The 24,651-nt window shown below is 40.9% G+C and overlaps 3 protein-coding genes across 3 annotated transcripts; 1 reads left to right on the top strand and 2 right to left on the bottom strand.

Moving 5' to 3' along the window:
- Positions 1-233: 233 nt before the first annotated feature.
- On the bottom strand, positions 234-8,515 carry acads (acyl-CoA dehydrogenase short chain). The gene is made up of 10 exons (XM_015050075.1): positions 8,346-8,515; positions 6,769-6,929; positions 5,748-5,897; positions 5,559-5,670; positions 4,955-5,106; positions 4,695-4,865; positions 3,560-3,697; positions 3,255-3,350; positions 1,970-2,026; positions 234-1,879 (listed from the first exon to the last, which is right to left on the bottom strand). The coding sequence occupies exons 1-10, from the start codon at positions 8,371-8,373 to the stop codon at positions 1,727-1,729; spliced, it is 1,218 nt and encodes a 405-aa protein (XP_014905561.1). The 5' UTR covers positions 8,374-8,515; the 3' UTR covers positions 234-1,726.
- A 1,100-nt stretch (positions 8,516-9,615) lies between these two features.
- Positions 9,616-14,242, bottom strand: crybb1 (crystallin, beta B1). The gene is made up of 6 exons (XM_015050076.1): positions 14,132-14,242; positions 13,650-13,793; positions 12,593-12,711; positions 12,298-12,430; positions 10,950-11,092; positions 9,616-9,997 (listed from the first exon to the last, which is right to left on the bottom strand). The coding sequence occupies exons 2-6, from the start codon at positions 13,770-13,772 to the stop codon at positions 9,820-9,822; spliced, it is 696 nt and encodes a 231-aa protein (XP_014905562.1). The 5' UTR covers positions 13,773-13,793; positions 14,132-14,242; the 3' UTR covers positions 9,616-9,819.
- Positions 14,243-20,862: 6,620 nt separating this feature from the next.
- cryba4 (crystallin, beta A4) lies at positions 20,863-23,066 on the top strand. Its single transcript, XM_015050060.1, has 6 exons — positions 20,863-20,928; positions 21,545-21,588; positions 21,834-21,952; positions 22,084-22,225; positions 22,385-22,527; positions 22,659-23,066. The coding sequence occupies exons 2-6, from the start codon at positions 21,550-21,552 to the stop codon at positions 22,804-22,806; spliced, it is 591 nt and encodes a 196-aa protein (XP_014905546.1). The 5' UTR covers positions 20,863-20,928; positions 21,545-21,549; the 3' UTR covers positions 22,807-23,066.
- Positions 23,067-24,651: the final 1,585 nt, after the last annotated feature.

The raw sequence follows: 24,651 nt of genomic DNA, 5'->3' as shown, positions 1-24,651 counted from the left end.
GACAAACTCGGTGTTCCACCACTTCCACCAGGTGTTTGCTAATGGCTGCTGGCTAGTCTGAAGGAGCTGAGTGGCGAGACTCAGCTGGAGACTGCAGCTCCAAGGAGGAGCTTCGTGCAAATATGCGGCTATTTAAACGAGTAGGCATTTAGGCTCACCTGAATGGTTGCCATGGAAGATTCAAGAATTTTTTTTCAAACATGCTCGACAAGAAAAAGCTACTTCAACGCCAACCAATTTAAATTTTTATTTAGAAGAGGTTCCAGAACCTAACATTCTCCAACTAACTGCTCCAAACTGAGTTTAAGCTGAACTCAACATCCAAATGCAATGAGAATAAAATGTTTATATCTTCTTCATTTTTTTTGTCCTTTTCATAGTTCATTGTGTTGTGCATGTCCTGGGAACGTCACAAAGTCTGTCAAACTGCAAATCTAAGAGTCTTTCATACGTCTACATGTCATAAACGGAGGCTTTCAGCAGCCTGTTACACTGACTGAACTAATAACGGATCAAAAGTCACTTTAAGAGTCTGCACACGTATTATTGACTTATCAAGTTACATACCAAACCTTTCATATACCATATATATATATATAAAAAACATTTGAAGTTTCAAGTTCAAAGATGAAGTTCTTGGGATAACGTGTGTGAAGACCTAAACAAAATCCCCTACCACACCCTGTTAGCTAGAGGAAACCTTCAGGAACTTGGCCCCCATAAGTGCTTGTGTAAAAGCTCCTGTTTGTATGTGGAATAAGGGAAATAAATAGGACTATTAAGCTGAGGTTTGGGTAATCAGGTTGGCTTTTCACACGCGGTAAACGAGAGGCGCTACTGCAGCGAACAATGCTCCCTATCGTCAGCACAATCAGCAGGGAGCCATTCCAGCATCCGGAATCTTGGCCTAGATCAGCAGTCAGAGCCTTCACATGGAGTAACGGAGAGGAAAGGAGTAAACACACACACGCACACAGGGGACAACAAAGTAGGCGGCAGTTAGCGCCCACACACACACACACACACACACACTGGAGCTGCTTCTTCCCACCATCGTTCCAAGCTCAAACCGCTGCGTTTTTTTATTAACACCTGCACATAATAAATTACAATCAAATATGTACATGCTGAGCGCTGAAAGGCATGTGAGGCAAACACACGGTGTGTCATCACACACACCTTCAGATAATGAATCAAAACTGTTTCAATTAGAGCGTCTTTAACGCAGCGGAGAACTAAACATTCTGATGATCTGCAAGTGTGATCACAGTGTTCCTATTACACAACCGCTCCTGATGTTACGATGCAGAAATGGGTCAAGACACACAAAGGCTCTCTGTCGCCCCCTGGTGGTCCGACCTCTGAATGGCACATGATGAGCAGTGAAAAAAAAAAATAATAAAGAAAAAAGGATTCTGGGAACGTGAACATAAAACCAGAAACCTCTACACTTAAAATATGAGATTTGGAGAAAAGATGCCCTGATTTTAAATATTTTAAGAACTGGCCAGTTAAGCTCTTATTTCATTTCCAGTGTGTTTCGATCAATGCCAGAATATCTTGCTGGTTTAAAACCACTTGAATCTTCTCTTCAAGTCTCAGTTAACGTCTAACGTCAACAAAAAGGCCTTTACCATTGGGGAAAAAACAAACAAACAAAAAAAAAAAAAACCTAGAAAACTGCATTTCATCCGGGATAAAGTGTCCATTTAGTGCAGAAGGGCTCCTATGACTGGTATTCCTTCAGGATCTGACCGGCGATGACCAGCCTCTGAATCTCGCTGGTGCCCTCGTAGATCTCCGTGATGCGGGCGTCGCGGTAGTGTCTCTCGGCGGGCATGTCCGTCACATAGCCCATCCCGCCCAGGATCTGGATGGCCTGAGTCACAACACAGAAACAGAACAAGGTTTTACACCGACCGACCAACGCTTCGGTTCTGCTCCAGTCCTCCGTTTGCCGTTTCCTTACCTGATGGGAGCAGAAAGTGGCAGCTTCAGACGCCGCCAGTTTGGCCATGGCTGCTTCCTGCGGGAAAACACAAAGAAATGTCCGTCACTCAGAGCTGTAACAAAGGTCAGCTTTTTATTTGGTTCCTGTGACCTGAACTGGTTTGATCACTGAATGTGTGGGTTTTTTTATTTATGGTTTGTTTTTTTTTACCATTATGTTTATTGATTTTTTTTAAACACAAAACAAGACACAAGAACTATATTAAATAAACTAATCCCCAAAGTAAAGAAATATAAATTTGATCCCATATGTTTGTGGATTTCTTTCATTGTGTTTTTTAACCAGAACTTTAAGATGTAAATTTTTTTTAATCAGTAACAACAATTTTAAACTTGTTGAAATTTATTTATTTATCATTTTAAAAACATAGAAAGGTTCTGGCCGGAATCTTTGTCTTTGTGCGTTTCTGGTACGTCCCTTAAATTTAACATAAATCCGACATCATCAGTTGAAATAGCAAAGTAACAGATGAAAAGCTGCTTCTCTTGGCCCACAGTGAGTCAATTTTTGCTTTAAAAATGATTTGCTTGGATGCTGGTAAACACAAGTTGTGATAAAAATAGCTAGCATATCAACAAAGCTATTCAGGTCTAAAAAAGCATCTGAATGCTAAACATGTTGCAGCAGCACAGACGTCCCAAACACATAATCGCATTTTGCACCAATCTGATGGTTGAACAACAAAATAAAAACCCTACATATCTTTGCCTTTGTTGTTGTATTTATTCAATACTTTAGCAGGAAAAAGGGCTTTTGAATAGAAAATGTAGCTTATTTTGTCAGTAGGCCATACAGTTTTCAATTAAAATGAGTTATTCCTTTCCACTGTCACCACATGCACACTTAGTATAAGTGACTGTTGCAAATGTTTTGTCAGATAGAAACTTTTTATCAGTTTGTGTAATAAAGTGAATATTACCACATTATCAAATGATTACGTATGAAACAGAGTTTTAACCTGTTATAATGATCAGAACTGGACTGATTCTGTAGATTAATTGAATCCATTTGTCCTGTAAAGTCCTGGATATCTTTAATGTAGCAAACTGAGTGAAGTGAAGAAACCTACAACATGATTCATCTGTGTCCTACTGTAGGTGAGTTATTTCTGCATCTAAACTCTTTAGGAGTTAAACTTTGTGACATGAGAGCAAAGGACAATAAATAATGAGGAAATGTCTGGATGAGGTCAGATTGAACTATTGAGTGTGTTCCAGACGTTGTGCAGAGGGACACGGTTTACCTTGGTGAAGGCTTTCTTTGCGTCTCGGAGGAGTGAAGCTTTCCAGGTGAGCAGGCGGGCGCTCTCTATGGCCACAGCCATGTCAGCCAGTTTAAACTGGATCAGGTCGACGGAGAAAAACAAAAGAGTTCAGTCTGAGGGATTGGCAACCTGGAATTAAGAAACTGTTTATAAACTCCTAAACTGAACTTCTGTTTTCACAGACATCCATTTTTACCCGGTAACACACTAAACTGAAATGAATCGGACTAAAACTGGCTCTAGCTCTGTAGCATGCGGGCCTGTCTGAGAGCGGCTGGTCTTGCCTGGATGGCCTGCAGCTTGCCAATGGGCGCTCCGAAGGCCGTCCTCTTGTGTGCGTAGTCGGCGGCGCAGTCCAGAGACGCCTGAGCGATGCCGAGAGCCTGGGCCGCGATGCCGATCCGCCCACTGTCCAGGGTTTGCTGAGGGACGCACAACCGTCATCCAACTTAGTCAGACGTAAACATCATTATTTGCACCTAAATATGCAAAACTTTGTGTTGAAAATAAAAAGGAAAAACGTGGAGTGGACCACTGTTATGAACTTTATTAACTGCATAATAAACACATTAAATAAAACAATCACAAAATGTCACCATCACAACTATGGCTATGGGACTTTTATTATTATTATTATTATTATTATTAGGGCTGCAAAAAACAATTATTTTAGTCATCGATTAATCTAAACATTATTCTGATGATGAATAGACTAAAAAACAAATAGTCACATTCTGCAGATTTTTCACTGAATATTGTAATATTAGAAATGCATGGAAATAAATACATTTTCCTTTTTTAAATAAGAAATCAAACATTTTTTGCCTAAAATACAGCAGCTGCATTCATTTAGTGAACACTTGATCATTTGTAGTAAAGAAAGCATCTGCAGCTAAAAAATACTTCCAACATCAATATGAAAATCTCAAGCCTTTCTGCTGGATTTATCAATATAATGTGGGGCTGATCTGCCGATTTTTAAATATTTTTTGGATTAATTGATGAGTAATTAGACAGGAAAACATGCTTAAGATGAACATTTGAGTCAGGGGAAGCTAAAACTTTCACTTGAGGAATTCTGGGTAGAATAGATTTTCAGACATATTTTTCCTTGCAAAATGTTTAATTTTTGTACAGTTCTGACTTAAATACTGCTCTGAATACGTTCTCTCAGCAAACTTTTTTTAATCTGTACAGTCTAATTGGTGATTAATCGCTGACTAAATTTGTTAAAGATTATTTCAATTATCAATAAATCATTTCATTCCTGTTTGACTCCTGTTAGTGTGACCTGCTTCTCTTTATAATCGTAACTCAATCAGTAACAGTGGATGTCCAGCAGGATATCCAGCCAGTGAGCAGCAGGAGGGGCTGAATGTAAAGATTTATGACTGGAGTGGTAATGAAGCGTTAGAATACCATAGCGATTTTGAATCCGGCGCCGCGGGGCCCCAGCATGTTGTTCAGTGGGATCCTGCAGTCCTCCAGGATGATGTTTGCGGTGGACGAGGCCCTGATGCCCAGCTTGTCCTCCTTTTTTCCCAGAGAGAGTCCAGGGTACGGCATGGGGATCAGGAAGGCACTGATTCCCTGCAGACACAGACGGAGGGGGAGGAAAGGCTAGTTAGAGGGCGCTGCTTTCTCTCTGCAGACAGAAACGCCGTGTCTCACTGCCGTGCCTTGTGTTTGAGCTTCTTGTCCGTGGTGGCGAACACGACCGTGGCCGAGGCGTCCCAGCTGTTGGTGATCCAGGCTTTGGTTCCGTTCAGCACCCACTCCTCTCCCTCCTGATAGGCCGTGGTGGAGGCAGCACCCGCATCGCTCCCGTTTCCTGACGTTTAGGTTCACACCGTTAGATCAGGCAGTCGTGGAAAACAGACGTACACTGTGGTTTTAAGCTTCAGTCCAATCCTAACAGATTCTAGGGTCTGTTTTTATTAAACAGATAAGCAACCATGACCGGGGTGTGAAAGACTAAGTACACCAATGATTTCCATTCAATAAAAAGCAACATTATTTATCTCCAAGAGAAATTAAATCTTGTCATAACTCATAATTCAACAGTCTTCAAAGAGTTGCTGTGGACAGGAAGGATTTCCAGTAGCAGACAGTCTTGCAACAAATCCGGAAAGGCCTCTGGCTGAAGACTTTTGCTCAAGCAGTAAGCAATTAATCAAATAATAATCGTGCGGGCTAGCTTACAGAAAAACATGCATCTGTGTGTTCTGCTCAGTTTCATGGATGCCCTGTTAAAACAGTGTTACAAATGGTAGCTATGGTTACCTGGCTCGCTGAGGGCGAAGCACCCCACCTTGTCTCCAGCAGTGAACGGGCTGATCCACTGCTTCTTCTGTTCCTCTGTGCCAAACTTCAGGATGGGCCCGATGTACAGAGACTGAGAATCACAAAACAGTCCCAGCATTAGACCGATGCAGTCTGCCTCGCTCCTCCATGCTGATTGGCTGCTCCTACGTTGTTAACGGAGACCACCACGCCCGTGCTGGCGCAGCCTCGGCTGATTTCCTCCATGGCCAGGCTGTAAGCCAGGTAGTCCATCCCTGCGCCACCCAGCTCCTCCGGCACCTCCATGGCCATCACACCCATCGTCCCCAGCTCCTTTATCTGAACAAGCACAACAATGGCCGCCGTCATTCTTTCTTTCTACACAGGTCATGATACTTTCTATGCAAAACAAAAGATCAGTTTAGACACAAATTCCTAGAGCATGATGAAAAACCATTTGACTCCCAACAATTTCCTTTGGTTTTGTCACAGTTAAAATTCATTTTGATGTCAGACATTATTCACCTGTGAATTTTAATAAGGTTTCAATAAAATCATGGCAACACAAAATCTTACCAAGTATTTATATTGTTTCTATTTTATTTTGATAAAAACATGCCAAATAACATAATTGTGAACCATTAACATAATTATTCCTCTTCTTCAACATCTTATTTCACACTTGAAATAAGATAAAACTAACGTATGAGCAACTTTTTACTTCAGCAAAATATGAGCTTGTTTAAAGTTAATAATTCTAATACTATAGTTCCACTGGCAGATTATTTCACTTATAACATGGGGAAAGTGTTTTGTTATAAATGAAGTCATCTGCCAGTGGAACTAGCAATTTAAATCAACCCCTTTCTAACATTCATCAGTACAAAACAAGTAAAAGTATGGATGGTTCATCCTGATATCGTATCGTGTCGACGTCGGCCAGTACTCAAAGGTGCAACATCGGTATCGTATTGGAAGTGAAAACATTTTATCAGCACACCTCTAAAAACAAAACAGGAACAGACACTGAGCCGTCGGTCATACTTTCTTTAATGTGCGAGACTCATGTTAAAACAGTAAAAACATTTACTACCATTTTTCTGTTGAATCATATCTTCATTTTTTACTTGAACTAAAGTTTACATATAATCAATCATTAACAAATCCTCTTGTTGTGCAGGTGTGTGTGTTTTTGTGTGTGTGATAGTACCTGTTTAGCAGGGTAAACATGCTCCTTATCGAGCATGGCAGCGATGGGGGCCAGTTCTCTGTCTGCGAAGTCTCTGCAGGTCTGCCTCAGTAACTGATGCGTCTCTGGCAGCTCAGCCAGCTGGGACAGACTGCGGCTGCCATGGAGACAGACGGCTAGAACTGAGGGACAGAGGAACACGGACAGGGATCAACACAGAGGGCTGATGCTTTTGCTTAAAGTTGATAACTAAATTAACAACAAAAAAAGAGATATTAAAAAACCAGAGGAAATGCAGCAAAGTATTGGTTTGCTTTATAAAAAACACACATTTCATAAAACCAGGATGTAAAATTAATTTACTGCCTACATCAGAAACTGAAGCAAACTTTTTTCCTCCACTGTTGGCTCCATGAGATTAACAATAAATATGAATATATCTAAAAGTATAAATTAAAGGCATTTAGAAGTGAATTGTATTCTGTAATATAATGAAGTGATCTATTTGATAATGTGGGATTTTGTTTAGAACAGCATTTGAGTGGTGGGGCTGTGTGGACTGAGTGATGAATTTTTAAGTACTTCTTATAATCATGTTCTCTTATCTAAATAAATACCACAAAAATGGGCCAAAAATCTCAGCTCCATGATTTCTGATTTTGGCAGGGGCCGGAATATATTTCAGTTCAAATACCAGATTAAAAACGAAGGGGCTGATGCATTTTATCTACTTTGACTGTCCACCGCCTGTTTTAATAGCATTTTTGGAATGTATCATGTCCTGTTTTTATGGCTAAGTTATATTTTAACTGCCTCTCCCACACAATGATTTGACAGATTTTTGCCCCGGATGCCCTGACAAAGCCCTCCTTAAAATCTTCGCGAACGAGCGGGAGTCGAACTCGTAACCTCCGGGGCCACCTGCTCTTCCACCCGCGCTGCTGCCGCCCCCTAACATGTACACAAATAAATTAGGAAGGCTTATTTTGACCCTTTTCGCCACTGACATAGTTAAAGATAATCAAACTATGGTCAACTAGGCTGCATAAATTAAAGTATTATTAATGTATCACAATACACTGCTGAGAAGTCCGCACTGACCAGCAGCAGGGTCTTTAAACGCACCGCTAGCTACCTAGCTATCGTTTGCTTATTTAGGTGAAAGGTCATTCCCACCATCAGTAACCTTCATCAAATTAATGACCCCCTGAATGCAACATTTAAACGGCAGCACCGGTTGCTCTGATTTCCTCTGTGTAACCAAGTCGGGAGCGGAAGCAGTTTTTGATTTTTACAGGTAAACTGACACCGTACTTAGCCAACGAGCTAACTGAAAACACAGATACGTAACGCGCTACTTGCTTCCAATTCCAGCGGGGAGAAGAGAGAAAAATCACCCAGGTTTGTTTTCCACTGGGGTTAAACTACACACGTTACATATGTCAAGTAATCCAAGATGCGAGCACACAGCTGTTCGTGCTTTTAACCATGATACTGTTAAATAGCTCTCACTTAACTAACCCGTCTCAAACATGATTCTCTAGCTTGTTTGAATGTTTTCCATTGGTCTTCTTTTGGCTTTGTCCTTAGAAACTCACCTTTTCTAGCTTTAAAAAGTGCCGACATAGTACCTTCCTCACGGTACAATCCCAACTGAAAGTTTATGAAGTGATGTGTTGCCTTCAGGTTTTATAGTGATTGTCATTACTGTATTAGGTTAGAAGAGCATCATTCGCTGAATGAGTTGACATGGTGCGATTCATATAAAAATCTTAAAATGTCAAATTTAAAAAAATTCTATGTAAAAAAACAAAAATTGCCTATCCTATTCATCTCTTATTATTTAGGATGACCTGTTAAAGCTTACATTAAAAGTCGTGTTTATATAATTTACGAGCACACCTAAAGAGGACAGAGGAAGCATGTGGACCACGTGACGTATTGCTGGATTCACTGTACCTCGTAAACAACAAACCTCACTAGAAAAGCAAAGAAAAAAATTTACGCCAATCAATCTGAAGCATTTCGGAGTTTTCAAGGGTAAAAGTAGGGATACAGTCAACTCATCTTTTTCATAAACCGGAATAAATTGATTATTTCTTTTTAAATTATCTGTACAGGGGCAAAATCTTAATTAGATTTTGTCTTGCAGGTTGATTTTCATAGCTGAAGAAATGAAGTTATCATTTTAAGGCTGATTTTTGTTTTTGTTCAGATTATCTCAATCTGACATTCATTTTCTTTAATGACTTTAAAGCACTGAAGTGATAATTAGAAAAAAGGTCAGCTCAAAAAAAATTCGTAAGGGGATGTTTTTCACTGCACTGTACATAAATGTAATACATCAATATATGAAGTTGATGCCTAAAATTCAAAGCAAATTTCAAACTTTCCATTGTGCGTTGTTACCAATGCAACTTGTCTCTGGCGCTTGAGGTAGTTTGCTTTGTCTTATTTTTATGAGAAATACAAAAATAATTATATTAGGAAAAATGTAATAAATGAATCCTTTGGAATTAATTAAAACATGCTGCTGTAAAAATTCTGACTTGTTCAATGATAAATCAGGAGTGAATACATTTCAAACTGAGTCATTTTATCCCTCTATTCTTCTATTCATCTCTGTATAATTGTCATGTTCAGTTTGCCTCAACCACATAAAGTGCATCGTGTGATTAATTCTGTAAGGTCAAGAGGATCGATATTTTATTTGCCTTGACACTGCAAGACAACAAGACCCACCCTAATGTTTGATTCAGATGCCAAGGCAGAAATTGAAAGATATAAACAAATGAGTTATATCACAGTTTAAACACAAAACATACCACTTTTTGTAAAATAAATAAAGCTTATCCAGTCGTAAAGGGATCAAGTTTTTTACGTTTATTTTTTAGCACCATAAAAAGTCACTTAATGATGTCCAGTGTATTGCTCTCGATCTCTTTTTCCTTTGGGATGGAGCAACGCTGTCAGAGGTCAAGGAAAGGACCAGAGAATTGGAGAAAGAAGAAGCTTGGAGAGATAAAAAGCTGAGAGAGCTACAGCAGCACCAGGCGGTCAAGCAGGTGTGTTTCACTTGCTGGCGGTGGTGAAGGTGAAGCATCCTCTCTGGTGGAACTGCATGTCCCTGATGCGGCGCATGGACTGGATCTGGGGCTGGAAGGCGCAGAAGTCGTTGTAGTGTCTGTAGTCACCGCACTCAAACAGGTACTGGTAGCCTCTGTATCCAGGGTACTGGTAACCCACCCAGCTGAGAGACACATGGAGAGGGAGGGAGTGTTATGTGTGTCCCTGAGTACTTAGCTTCTAATTGCAGGAGACGATGAGGTTCCAGAGGTCTTGTAATAAGTTCTCATATCCTAATGCTTCCCAAATATATCTTTTTAATCTCTGTGAGTCTCTGAGAATGATTTTACAACGTCAACTATTTGATCTCATTTATGATCTTATGCAGGATTCACAGAAAGGTCAGTGGTCATGGTTGTAGTCAATACAGAGTTCAGGAAAAAAGGTTCTAAAGAATGTTGTTGTCTATCATTAAGAAGAGATGCTTTATTTGGCCTTGTTGGTCATTAGTGGAGCCTAGAAGTACAGAGTTGCATTTAAAGAAATTACCAAGTTATATTTCCTGCAGAAAAGTTGTTAGGTCCTCTGTTTTGCAAACAGGTCTATTTTGGGACTTCATAATATAGTACATTGTGACTGGTGTCCTTGGTGACATTACAGTGGACACTTCACCCATATTTTAGGGGCGATGCATCTCAGAACATTATGCAGGTCAATCAATAGATTATGAGTCTCTTTTAAACCTTTGCAGTTTTCGAGGGAATGGTTTAGGTATTTATAGCAGGTAAAATTCGCTGTCCTGAGTTGTGGTGATAAATTAACTAAACTTTTTGGAGCACAGCTGTTCATCAAGGGTCAGATTAGTAATGTTAGCAATATTTAACTTTCCAAGAGGTTGGTTTTGTTGGGTTTGAAAAGGTCTCCCAAACAGATTCTTGTAGAATCCTAAAAAAAAAAAAAAACTCCTTGGACTTCAAATAAGTTTAAGAAATACATCTGATGCCTTTAAGGAGGTTCTGGTTGAAGCTAGAGCTTTAGGGTTCCCTTAAAGGGGTTAACAGGGTCAGAAGGATATTCAAACGCTCCCCAAGGAGCTATCAATAACTATCTGCCTGACCAAATGTGTGTCCACTCACGCTCCTCCTGGCACCCTCACGCTGCCCACTCTGTCGCAGAAACCGTGCGCCCAGAGGGTGGGCACATCATCCTCCTGAATCTCCATCTTGTTGCCCTTGAAGTCGGAGAGCTCAAACAGGCAGATCTTGTGCTCCAAGCTGTCCTGCAGAGAGGAAGTCCAAAACACAGAGAGAGATTTTATTCCTGGCATTTACTCCTGACTTTGTGTCAGTGTTGTCAGTGACTCTACAGAGGGCAGTGTTGTTCTAGTTTTAGCCCTCAGGGACTGGAACTAAAGCTCACTGAGTTTCCTCAATACAGACCATCTTTATTGTAGTTGCTATTTTTAGATAACAATGTACATGTGTCAGAAATAGTTTGAGTTTAAAATGAACCAAATAGGCTGACAATGCAAATCTGGAGAATGACAAGTTGTTTTCTTCTAAAAAAAGATGTGATCATTAACATTAAGCTTTTATCTGGTTTAGGCTTTACTTCCTTCAAACAGCAGTAAACAGAGTTTGGTGAACAGGGACATATCCTGTCATGTACTATTTAAATTTAGCCTAAATAAAAATGCTGAAAGTCCAGCCTTTGTCCAGCCGCTTTGATGTGGTCACAGTTCTGCTCTATAAAAAGAGACATTGAAAGCTGAGCTTTGTTTGGCTCAGCATAGCCTGGTTGAACCTTTTCACTTTCCACCACACCAAGACATCAATGGACGTAGAAATCCTTTCTATACTGAAGGTTTTTCACCTTTCACTGCATATGAAATATGGCTTCAATGGCTGTTACCAACCAATGGCCTGGATGGTAACAGAAAGTATTGACATTTAAATTTCCATTTTTAATAGTCTTGATTATACGCCCATCTGACATATGTTTTTATTAAAGGTGGAGTATTATGTATTTTTCAGGTACATAGTGGACAATAAAGTAACTATCTTGTCTTCAGTTGTTATAAAATTTGACATCAAATTTGACATCATAAAAATTTGACTTTGTAATTTAGCATGTTGAAATTGGGCCTCTGTCTCTTTAAGAAGCTCCTGCTCTTTCTAAAGCTCCACCTTCAGGAAGTCATCACAACATGGCTCCTCTATTAACCCTTTCACAACATTTTTACCAGCGTTGCACTGAGAGATAGCTCCTGTAATGAACTTAGCAGGTGTGCAGTTTGCTAATTGCTTCTGGCTAGTCTGAAGGAGCTGTGGGTGAGTGGCAGAAACTTTGAAGCTGCAGCTCAGAGGAGAAGCTGCACCTCGGAGGCAGTACTAGGTCCACCCAGGCAACACTCCAGGTATGTTTTTCATGAGGGAGTAACAGTTGACATAACACCGCCCCTTTAAGTTTGAGTGTTGACAGTACCATGCGGATGGGCCTGAGGGACATGAGGCAGTCGCTGCGGTAGGAGTTGCTCCAGGTATCCCAGCGAGGATACTCTCCCTTCTCCAGGATGAACATCTCGCCACGGAAGTTGGTCTGCTCAAAGGCAACGAAGCTAGAGCGGGTGGGTGGGTTGGGGGGTGAGGGGACCGGGCAAGGGGATTCAGAGGATAAACACACAGGAAGGGAGAAGGAGGACAGCAGAAAAGAGCAACATACATGAAGAAGTACACAGAGGTCGGAGGTGCTCAGATCACTTCTCTGTGTGGGAACTTACGGGCCGCACTCCACAATGATACTACGCACTCTATCCATGCCACGGTCACACACGTTCATACACTCATTCTGGACCTCCATCATCCTGCCCTGGAAGTTCTCCTGGTCGAACAGCATGATCTGCACAGAGGGGATGATGGAAGTGTTGGGTGGATTACAGGAAACTCAGTTTAATCCTCTCTAATCGTGCAGACAGATGTTGCTCATGTGATATCCAACTGGAACCCAGTCAGAATAAAGTTTCACTTTTAAAGACACGCTTTTACAGCCTGAAACTAGAAATGATATAAAATATATTTCACAACTTATCATAATGGGTTTTGGAGGAAATATCTGTTTTTTCAGAAACAAAAGTGATACTTTTAGAAAAAAATTTACTTTAAAAAAAAAGTTTAACACTCAGTATAAATTTATCTACTGTATAAATCGTGATTTTTTTTCTGCCAATTATTTTATACTTATTATTTATATAGTAAAACTGTACTTCTAAAAGCTCCTCTAATCTGGAACAAACTTCCATAAAACTGCTTATAAAACAGCTTCCTTGAAAGATACGGTATGTAACTTTTATAAAAATAAAATATACATGTTTTTAACATATTTGTTAAAATTTGTGATTGACAGCACTGAGACCCTCTTCCTGGCTCTGATTGGCTGTTACTACTGGGAGGAGGCAGCAGAGCTCGATTTTTTCAGACTATCTATTTCATATACTGCCACAACATAGTGACAGTGTGAACAAACATAATATAAAAAATATATTTTACAAAAGTTACATACTGCAGCTTTAGGTTTATACACTGAAATGAAAAATTTATAAAATTTCTGTTCCAACCTCAAGTTATTCCCTTGAAAATGATATTAGAGTCTAAAATCTCTAGAGAATTTTGCACCTCACTGTTTCTACATCTTCTTCCACTCCTTACTTGCTTGTTTTTCCACTGTTACATCGTCTCCAGCTGGATTCCTTCAACGATCCCACTCAACTCTTTCTTCATGGCCCGACAGAACAAACAAAATCTAAGCTGATGTGCACTGATGTTGCAGCGGTGACTCACTCTGTAGGATCCCATGCCAGGATCGCCGGTCTTGGTGGCCTTGCTGGTGGCAGCTGGAGCTGGGGCTCCCTTGTCCTTGGCATCAGCGCCCTGGCTGGAGGCGGACTTGGCAGTCTGAGACATGGTGAGGGGCTTCAGGAGAGTCTGTGCATCGGATGCAGGAAGCCGAGGAGGGGGGCATCAAAAATAGAGGTGTAAACAAATAGAATTGCGGAGGTTGATGTGAAAGAATAGGAAGAGCTCCAAAACATTAACGTCATCTGGAGGGAAATGTTGGTAGAAATGTGCTTTTTTGGGATTTATTGCTGTTTATGTTTGGCTCATTTGGATGCTACACTTCTGTTTGGGCCTTTCCCCTTGGCTGAGATAAGGAGTTGAAGGGGGTGGGGGTAGGGGGCTTGTGGATGACGGGGAGTGGACCCTGGCTCTGGATGTGCAGCTCTGGTGCTCAGCTGTGTATGGCTGTGTCTGTGTGTCCTTACCTGCGTTAGTACAGCTTGCAGTGCCGTGTGAGGGAGGCTGGCTCGTGCTGGTTCCGTCAGAGCTAGACCCAAGCTTTTATACCCTGGCAAAGGCCAAACGTATGGGCTCACGGCACAATAGAAAGCCTCGCGTCATCACAGTTGGCCTGCGCCAAAGCGGCAGGTCATCGCATAGCCTGGAAACACTGCCGGTCCCCTCTGGCCTGCCTGTAAGCATTTCACTGTCAAAGGAAAGCACTGACCCAGGCAGTTTTACCCCGGGTTGGGCTGCTGGGCCTGTGAGCTATAGCTGTATGTAGACACGAGGAATGCAAAGATCCAGGGGGACACAAAGAGGTAATCACCTACACAGGCTAACAACAATGCACCATATTCAATAGCCTGGGGACCCGAGAACAAAGACAGAGCATTTTAAATCACCGTCCTTTAACTCTGACGAGCCAAAACAAGACAAAACATATTGAAAATATGCAGTACTTCCCACTGTAATAATGCAAAAATAAATTGAATTTTTACATAATGTTTACATTTTAGACATTTCACTAGCTTAAAACCAGAATAAAGGTTTTAAGCGAGAATAGGGTTAGCAACCATCACCGTGCCTTGGGCAAAGTTCCAAGTCAAGGTAAACTGTTTGTTTCAACCTCCATTAAAACTGAACTGAACCTTTGTTTGGATGCATTGGCTGTTACTCTTCTGAAGGGTTACACTGATGTGTGTGTTGTCTGTTTTGTGAGACCACCTTAAGGAGTTTGTGTGTTACATTTTAAAAATCCATACAATTAAAGTAACATCAGTCAAGTTTCAGAACTATACTTTTGAAAGGCTTTTGAAAGAATACCTTAAGGATAAAGTTTTATTTATCTGTCTTTGTGTTGGTCCTTGGAGTTTGGCACTTTTCACAGCATCTATCAGGGAGCTGCTCATTTTGCCTCTTTGCCATTTCATTTAACGACTAGATAAAAAATTTTCCAGAATAAAAAAGAGCTATGTGTTTCTTACAGACCATGCACTAAGAATGTTTTGCATCCACTTTGACAGCCAACAACTAAAAGTTATTTTCTAAATTTTTTTCATAGCTTATTGTAGGGATATGGGATTATAAAGCAGGAAGTTGCTTTGAGTTATTTTTGGTTTGATCAGAGGTCATAATCTGTCATATTTCATAAGAGTCATCTGGCCCCAATAGAGATGAGACCTAACGGGATAGAAGTAGTGTGTAATACAACATGATCAAAATAATATGCAATATTAAGTTATATTTTGAACTCTTTATGAGTATTTATGCCTATAATCCTGAAGTGAACTATAACATTTCTCAACAGATTTAGAAGGGGCCAGCCAAAGTGTGCATACTCAGACCAAATCAGAAGTTTTTATGGAGAGTCAGGATGAGCAGGGCTCCGGTTTGAGTCACAAACCCTTAACAGCATAAAGCAACTATATAGTTTATGTCTGCCTTTGTTGAATGTCATGAACATGTCCAGAATTAGCTAAAATGCTAAAGTTAGCAAGAATTCTGTCAGTAGGATGTGGGGTATCACATGACCTTTGGAAACGTACTACATCTAGAATGCAATAACAGCAGTTTATAAGTTAAAATTAGCTAACATTAGCAATGATGCTAATGTTAGCTAAAATGCATTCAGTAACATGTCTGCTATCAAAGGCAAAACAGCAGTTCATAAGCTAACATTAGCTGAAATGCTAACATTAGCTGAAATGCATTCAGTAGTGGGCTATCACTATCATTTTTGATTAACAACAACTTACTCCACTTTGTATGTAAAATAATGCAATGTACACAAAATGAGTCAAAAGAAGTGTCATAAAGGACAGGAAGTTTGAAATGGCGAAGGGTCAAACCAGTGGTAGCCTAGTATTTTTCCAAACCTACAAAACAATATTTCTCCTTACTTCACTAGTCAGTGGTTTGGAAGATAATCAACTTTATACCAGTTGGCTATGTTCTGAGAAATTATTACTGTTTCTATTTCAAGCAACTGGTGACACCACAAAACACTGAGGGGAATTTTGTTAAACCTTTCGTCAACTGAAGACTCAAAATAACTCACTGATCAATCTTTTATTAACAACACCACTGCTTTAATTGAAGCTATCCCTTTCACTGATCCTTCCGGGAGTGAAATAAAGGTTGCCGCTGATCATGTTGATAATTCCAGGATTATGTCAGATGGATTACATCTAGATTATGTCACCTCCGCTGTGATGATTTCCAGTTGTGAAGCTGGATAAAAAAATAATTTGATATATGCAGATTAGGTGCAAACTAATCCTGTAGTGTAATCTGTATGACTCCCAAATCATCCTGTGATACAGCTCATGCTGGAGTCAGACTCATCTCATGATGTATTAGTGGAGACTGAAATGTGTTCTCACAGTGATGCTGTTTGATACTAAATACCTGAACAAATGTTGAATTTATATTCTTTTTATAAATTTTTTTAAACACACTTTTAAAATCTTGATTTTTATTATTTGAAAATAAGTTTATTGTATATTCTTAATGATTTGTCAAAGACAATAAATATTTCAAGACATCTCAAAAACATAAAGGTGAATACTTTAATGTCAACATATCACCGTCACTGTAGGTTTTAGTTTTAGAGTTCAGGTGTTCAAACAAGACAAAATAGAAGTAAACAGGTTTAGTTCATGAACTAAACCATATTTTGTTCGTCAACATGATATAAGAGGACAAATTTTAGATTGGTGTATGCTTGTAGTTAATCTTTTAAAATAGTCTGGCATATACTTAATTGTACTTCTTATGAATATTTATGTGACAGTTGTAATCAGTTTTTAATGTGTTCAGGCAGTTGAGGCATAGAACTCCATCAGGAAATATAATCAAAATAGACATAGAAAATATTAGCCTCATGGAAATAGTTAATTACTTAATGAGTCATGTATTGTCTATGTGTGGGTGATTAAACCTGAATTTGCTTGGAGTAAAGACAGAACACCCACTGGCTCATTTTATGGTCATTTGTGTGATGTATATTCACCAGATTGGGGGCTCATCCGGGATGCCAAATTGTTTTCCCTCTCAGGCTTGTATGATGGAACCATGCATGGGGCAAGCTGGAACACCTCACTGAAGACAGCCATGGTGCTCCAGCTTGGATTACTGATAGGCCAGTGCCTTAGTGTGAAGGAAGACAGAGGGTGATAGGAACCACAAATCCTTTCCTTAAACTCCCTCTGGCCATTCATAAATCACCAGTTGACCGTGCCATGTCCAGTGAAGATGAGATCTTATACAGAGAAGAAACCACAGGAGGCATGGATGAAACTCAGCAAAGTTGACATAGAGCACTGTGTTTAAAATTTACATTGGTTTGAAACACATCATGTGATGAAACCTGTCCAATGCATGGTACTGTTAAGACGTTATGTGTGTCAGGCGATGCTTTGCGCTGCTGTAGTTTTGCTGTATTGTTACCTTACATGCCCCTACCAGATAGTTGCACACATTTCCTGAAAGTTCCTCATACCCTCAAGCAACAAGGAAAATGTTATATGTCATTTACTTGAATAACGCTTTATCAAGTCCAGATGATTTCTCAGAATCTGATGGAGGGCTGCAAAGTGAGGTGGTTGTTAGCACTGCTGTATTCCAACAAGAAAGTCATGGGTTCAAATCATGGTAAGTTTTTCTGTGTGGAGTTTGTATGTTCTTTCCATGGCTAAACAGCCATGTTTAGTTAATTTGTCTGTGCATGGTTGCTTATCTTGTGTGTCTATGTGTTGTCCTGTGATGGACCCACGTCTCGTCCAGAAACCACTGGATATAAACACCAGCCGTAATGATCCTTGTAGAATCTTATTAGCTGCCGACATGCATTATTAATCCATTCATTCAACGTATAAATGACTGTTAGGAGATCCACCAGGTGACCTATTTCAGGTCATATTTGCTGTTACTTCTACACTTCCTGTTTCTGCCTAATAATTAACAAATCTTAATTTTACCTGGAGTGTATTGAACTAAATTTGTTTCACTTACAAGAGAAATCCAGTTAATTATGTTGACTTCTAATCTTTTGATGACATTTGTATTTAAACGACTGCATCAGACAAGAGGAGAGATGAAACAGCCTCACTTACACCTGAGAATTGAAGTCAACGCTCTTGACTTGGTTTCTAACAGTTTTTGGACTTACGAAAGAAATCTGTTGAGGCAGAACATCAATAAATAAAACAGAAATGGTTTTGGTCTTACAGAAGTAAATTAGCATTTTGGTTAGCTGCATCCAGTAACCTGTAGGATAACTTCAGGTTTTAAAGGGGCAGTATTATGCATTTTCCAGCCACATGGTGCTATTTTAGAACACAGTTACCTAAATATGTTAACTTCAGTTGTTATGAAAATGCTATATATATCAAATATGGCTTGAAAGAAATTTCACTCTATAATGTACCACCTTGAAATTGGGCCTCTGTCACTTTAAAAACTCTGCCTTCAAGAAGTCATCACAACATGGCTCCTCCAGTAACCCTTTGACTACATTTTTACCAGCATTGCACTGAGAAGTTAGTAAAATGAGTGTAGTTCTACCAGGTGTTTACCAATTGCTGCTGTCTGAAGGAGCACGCAGTGCAGAGCACTCCACCGCTCACTGAGTTTCACGTGAGCATTTGAAACGTGAGCGTTTCAAAGAGAAACGCTCACGTTTCTTTTTACGGCAGAAACGTGGAAACTGCAGCTCTGAGGAGGAACTATGTCTCGAAGGCGGAGCTAGGTCCACCCAGGCGTTTTGCATAGCTGAATGGTTGCCATGGAAGATTAAAGGATTTCTCAAACATGCATGAAATAATCAAGAGAACAGTTCAGGCCCCTTTAAATTACACCTTGAAGTGTCCGAAATTCCTTTGGGCTCACAGGAAGTAGAGTTGTTCTTTAGGAATTTGAGTTGCTCATAAAAGAAGAGCCTCCACATTCCCTGTTTACAAGTAGCTGATTATGCAAGTACACACACACATACATGCACACACACCCAGACACACGCATACACACCCACCCACACTAGGGCTGCTTAATCGCTTTAAACAAACTGGAGTCTCCTGGTTTAACCTGTTTGAAGCCTGGGGACATGCAGTTCCTGTTAAATGTGTTGAAAACGGTTAGAGATGAGTCCAATCCCAAGTCTTTGACATTGTGACATCTTCAGTTGGAGTGCTCAGTCTGTTTTTAATGAACATAAAAGTTTACAACTGATAAGAGTCGTTTTCCAAGGAGAGTTATAATTTGATGTCACACAGAATCTCATGAAGGGAGTGTGACTGTAACAGGCTAGCTGCTGCCTCACCAGATGTCTGGATGGATGACTTCCTCTAGTGTGTTTATATTTCTGATTGCTCTCATATTGGACTGCAGCTGATGATATCACTGACACTTTCTTTTTGTGAAGACACTCTGCACTAAGAATGTTCGATATGGAAAGGAACAGAGAACACAGCTGTAATTCTAAATTCAGTCCAGGGATGGCCAGAGATATAATAAGGTTGATTCGGACCTTGTGCTGATCTAGGAGCCCAAATAGAACTTGAATTTAAAAAGACCACTTTGATAATGGATCAGTTGTACACAGTTTTAATGAGGAAAACATACATAGTTTTAAGTTATAGTGTTATGATTTCTATGTTGTTGTTTTTTTTTTTGTTTGTTTGTTTTGCTTTTTGTTACACCTGAACGTTTTCAATCACCAAACAACTTTTATTATCATACTGAGATAACTTTACTACAGACAAAAGGCAGTTTCCAAATGACATTTTTTTATGGTAAAAAATTTTATCCACACCAACCTGGCCCTATTTTAAAAGCTACCCCCTAAAGCCCAATAATTGTTTATTCCTTTTTTGGCAATCACAACCTGTGACAGACTGGCAACCTGTCCAGGGTGACCCCGCCTCTCTCCCGAATTGTCTCACTGGAGATAGGCACCAGCACCTCCCCCCCAACCCCACTGGGGATAAGAGTGTACAGAAAATGGATGGATGGATGCTAACGTTTTGGGCGAGAGGCGGGGTACACCCTGGACAGGTCGCCAGTCTGTCGCAGATCCATCCATACATTGTTGGCAAAAAACAAATCAGGACATGACATACTGCTTATTTAGATCTTTTGGCCTACATCATGTCTTCAGACAGACATAGGCTAGATGTTAATTCTGCCAATTCCTTAACTGACAGAATTAAGGAATTCAAGTGAAATTCTGCTTACCTAATGCAACATTGCTCTGGGACTGTTTTGTTCGCCACTTAAAAACAAATACAACATGTGCTAATATATATTATTTTCATTAGAATCGATTCCAGGAAAGAGGAGGACATTTCTGTCTCTGCTGATAATCTTGTAAATCAAAAAGCAATTTAAATGAGCAAATGACTTCCAAGAAAATTCATTCTGAAACTACCCCCACATGTGACCAGATTTAAAAATAAGTCAGGCAACTTTGGGCGACATCTTTTCCCTCCCTCCTCCAACCCTTCTTGTGTCCTTTGCCCTCAGTGTTTTCTCGGCGCTCACAGCTCTTATATTCCTACATCTCAGTGTGGGTGATAATGTGGCGTCTGCATTTCTGTCCCTTCATAGATTAACCACGCTTTTGTCGAGTGGGTGGGGGTCGAACAGGAGGGGGCACAAAGCAAAGCCCCTCCCTGCTGCTGAGCCGGGGGTTTTAGCGTGACCCCTCGTCAGGGGAGGCTTTAAAAGGGTGGGGGCGCGTGGCTCCTCTCACTCTGACAACAGGACCTAAGGGCATCAGAGCAAGGTGAGTCCCCTGTCCCTCAAACAGCCAGGGCAAGCCAGACCAGGGTGCAACAGTTGCACCCGGTATGTATTCAAACCCCTGCTTTATCCCAGACATAAAAACAGCAGAGCTGTATGGGCCCCAGGGCCCGAAGGCCATCACCACACCCAACGGGTGAGATAAAGAGCAACGGTGGCGGTTACATCTCAATGCCTGCAACATTTTCAGGGAGGAAATGGACAGAGAATTTGATAAACAGATAGAATGGGTGGAGAGAGGGAGCCAAAAGTAGACAACAATTAATGAATGCCAACAGTTCTGGTGTTACGGTTCAGTGGACCGGCATCCTGACCACAGTGGAGGAGATTTTCAGGATTTCCACACATGCAATTGCTGTACACTTGGGCCATTCAAGAAACTATCTCATTGAGGTGTAGAATGAAGTGCTGAAGTAAGGCAGGTCAGGTTTTCTCCTAATGTTCCCTCCTGAGTGACTATCTTCAAGTTTTCCAAGCTGTTGCCATGGTTTTATTTCTCTACACTCAGATGAAAGCATGGACTCTCTCAAACTGTGTGCACTGACCTCCTGCCTTTCTTGGTAGCATTGTCAGAGTAGGTCTCTTCTTCTTTCTTCCAGACAAGATGACTCACCACTGCACCAAGTTCTCCGGCCACTGGAAGGTGAGTCCACAGGTGTTGGAGTAGACTACGACATCACCTGACCTTTTTCAAACCGTTATGCTATCACAAAGATGGGATTTCCTCTGGTAGCCCCAATGATTGAACAAGCAAGCAAAATGAACAGTCTCAAGCCTTAACATTGTTTGGTTAATGTGATTTTGTTTGCCTTGTTGTGAGTTTAGGAGATAGTTTGTGATTATGGGTCCAGAGTAGCCTCTCATAACCTGTCGTCGTCTCCCTCACAGATTATTGTCTACGATGAGGAGTGCTTCCAGGGCCGCCGCCACGAGTTCACCTCCGAGTGCTGCAATGTGATGGAGTTCGGCTTCGAGAGTGTGCGCTCCCTCAGGGTGGAGAGTGGAGCGTGAGTACATCTGCTCGAAGAGGGCAGCACAAACTTCAGCACTGACATAAAAGTCGATGCTGGACAGCAGAATTAGCACTCTGAGATTTGCCCGTACTAACAGAGAGCTGCTTTCCCTTGCTTCGTCCCAGCTGGGTGGGTTATGAGCACGCCTCCTACCAGGGACAGCAGTTCATCCTGGAGAGGGGAGAGTACCCCCAGTGTGATGCTTTTGGAGGCAGCAATGCCTATCACATCGAGAGGATGACTTCCTTCAGACCTATCGCCTGTGCTGTAAGTCTCCACTCATCAGTTGCTTAGGGGAAAGTTGTTGTCTGTAAAATTGTGACAGGTAATTACTTTGGATGATAACTATAGACCTGTTTGACCAGACCAACAACTTGAGTGTTTCTGTTTTTCTACTTCTCCCACCCTTATATGTCCCCTCCACAGAACCACAGAGAGTGTCGTATGACTATCTTCGAGCGTGAGAACTTCATGGGCCGTAAGGGTGAGCTTAGTGATGATTATCCCTCCCTCCAGGCCATGGGCTGGTGCAACAACGAAGTTGGATCTTTCAGGGTCCAGTCAGGAGCGTGAGTGTTCCCAGCTACTTTCCTGTCCAGTTCTTTTTATATACATATATATATATATATATTCTGCTTGGATTTTTACACAACCACTTTTGGACTTACTTTCTCCTACCCTACCCCTTCACCCTCCACAGATTTGTCTGCTACCAGTACCCTGGTTATCGTGGCTACCAGTATATCATGGAGTGTGATCGTCACTGTGGGGAGTACAAACACTTCAGGGAGTTTGGCTCCCACTGCCAGACCCCTCAGATCCAGTCCATCCGCCGTATTCAGCAGTAACAGCCCACTCACGAAATGAACCCGATTTCCCGTTTGACCCTTCACCCACGACCTCTTCTGGCTTCTGATGCTGAATAAACTGTTTTTCTTAAATCCTACTGATTTCCACCAGTGTATCTGGTTATCTGAGGAACACGTTCCACATTTTTGCTCATGATTTTGATGAAATATGTTCACTTCTTCCCCGGTCAAATGATGGTGTTCAGGGCAACTAATTGCAAAAGTGGAAAAGAGTCCAATAAAGAACCCAGTAAATGGTTTATCTTATATTTTCTAGGTTTGTTTTTTGTAAAATAGACAAGTCAATTTTCATGACGGATTTTATCTGAGCGGTTTTTTAACCTCCTAAACGGTTTTTTTAAAGCAGACCTATTTAATGTTGTTTTTAGTACCTCAAAGGTTTGCGAAAATTAAAAAACAAATTGTTTCAAAATTCTTTTAATGTGTTTCTGATATTTACAAAATGGATTAATAGAAAAATCTGATCATTTTCTCGGAGCTGACCCATGTCTGAGTGGGGACAGAAGCAGAGTTTTATTTGGGAAACTCTGACATTCAAGACGATTAACTAATAGAAAACACGAACAGCAGACGCATGCAGAGAATTTAGTAAGATTTAAACATTGTATTTCATTAGGACTTTAACACAACTATGAAACTGTTAGCTTCCCTTTTGGCTAACTGTTACAACATTTCAATTTCAATAGTCCTTTTCAACCTTTAAGAAAGAATTGGATCCTTTTTTTATTGTATGCTCATTTGTGGTAAACTTAACTTTAAATGGAAAGTTTACTTCAAGCATTTGATTTCTGCATAAAAAATCAAATGCTCTGATTTTCTTGATGGCTTTTTGGCCCTAAAGGCCAGAGTGCTTTACTTCAGTCTGAGCCGGTTCTGTATTTTGTGACAATAAACAAATACAAACAAGTGTTAGCATCAGCCTTTAATAAAACACTTAGTCTATAAACATACATTATAAAAGACAATTTTTGATTAAAAGAAATATTCATCTTTTCAGATCTTCAACTAATAAATAGATTAGTACTGTCATTTATTAAAACTGAAACCAAGCGTAGTACTTCTTTAAGGTCCAACAGCTGTGTTTTAATGTTTCTGCATGTTCTATAAGCCAACAGATTAACACTACAGAATGTGTCTAATTTTTCTTACTTAACAATAGGACTGTGGTAAGTTATTATTTTAGTAATTGAGTATTCGATTGAGGAGTGGAGGAGTTTAAGTATCTGGGGATCTTGTTCACGAATGAGGAAAGAAGGGAGCGGGAGATCGACAGGCGGATTGGTGCAGCGTCTGCCGTGAAGCGGGTGCTGTATCGGTCCGTCGTGGTGAAGAGAGAGCTGAGTCAAAAAGCGAAGCTCTCGATTTACCGGTCGATCTACGTTCCCACCCTCATCTATGGTCATGAGCTTTGGGTCATGACCGAAAGAACGAGGTCCCGGATACAAGCGGCCGAAATGGGTTTCCTCCGCAGGGTGGCTGGGCTCTCCCTTAGAGATAGGGTGAGAAGCTCGGTCATCCGGGAGGGACTTAGAGTAGAGCCACTGCTCCTCCACGTCGAGAGGACCCAGTTGAGGTGGCTCGGGCATCTGGTCAGGATGCCTCCTGGACGCCTCCCTGGTGAGGTGTTCATGTCCCACCGGGAGGAGGCCCCGAGGAAGACCCATGACACGCTGGATGGACTATGTCTCTCGGCTGGCCTGGGAACGCCTTGGGGTTCCCCCGGAGGAGCTGGAAGAAGTGGCTGGGGAGAGGTAAGTCTGGTCCTCCTTATTTAGGCTGCTGCCCCAGCGACCCGATCCCGGATAAGCGGAAGAAGATGGATGG

This window comes from Poecilia latipinna, unplaced genomic scaffold, assembly GCF_001443285.1.
Source record: "Poecilia latipinna isolate Pla-1442-1.1 unplaced genomic scaffold, P_latipinna-1.0 Scaffold974, whole genome shotgun sequence".
In the NCBI taxonomy this organism is placed as follows: Eukaryota; Metazoa; Chordata; class Actinopteri; order Cyprinodontiformes; family Poeciliidae; genus Poecilia; species Poecilia latipinna.
Note: the sequence above shows the minus strand (reverse complement) of the source record. Positions and strands in the feature narration are given on the sequence as shown.

Coding starts and splice junctions, on each gene's coding strand:
- acads (XM_015050075.1), bottom strand. CDS start 8,373: ATGTCGGCACTTTTTAAAGCTAGAAAAG. Junction 6,930..8,345: donor ACTTTTTAAAGCTAGAAAAG/GTGAGTTTCTAA, acceptor TCTGTCCCTCAG/TTCTAGCCGTCTGTCTCCAT. Junction 3,698..4,694: donor CCGGATTCAAAATCGCTATG/GTATTCTAACGC, acceptor TGCGTCCCTCAG/CAAACCCTGGACAGTGGGCG.
- crybb1 (XM_015050076.1), bottom strand. CDS start 13,772: ATGTCTCAGACTGCCAAGTCCGCCTCCAGCCAGGGCGCTGATGCCAAG. Junction 12,712..13,649: donor CTGGCATGGGATCCTACAGA/GTGAGTCACCGC, acceptor CCCTCTGTGCAG/ATCATGCTGTTCGACCAGGA. Junction 9,998..10,949: donor GTGAGGGTGCCAGGAGGAGC/GTGAGTGGACAC, acceptor TGTGTCTCTCAG/CTGGGTGGGTTACCAGTACC.
- cryba4 (XM_015050060.1), top strand. CDS start 21,550: ATGACTCACCACTGCACCAAGTTCTCCGGCCACTGGAAG. Junction 21,953..22,083: donor CTCAGGGTGGAGAGTGGAGC/GTGAGTACATCT, acceptor GCTTCGTCCCAG/CTGGGTGGGTTATGAGCACG. Junction 22,226..22,384: donor TCAGACCTATCGCCTGTGCT/GTAAGTCTCCAC, acceptor TCCCCTCCACAG/AACCACAGAGAGTGTCGTAT.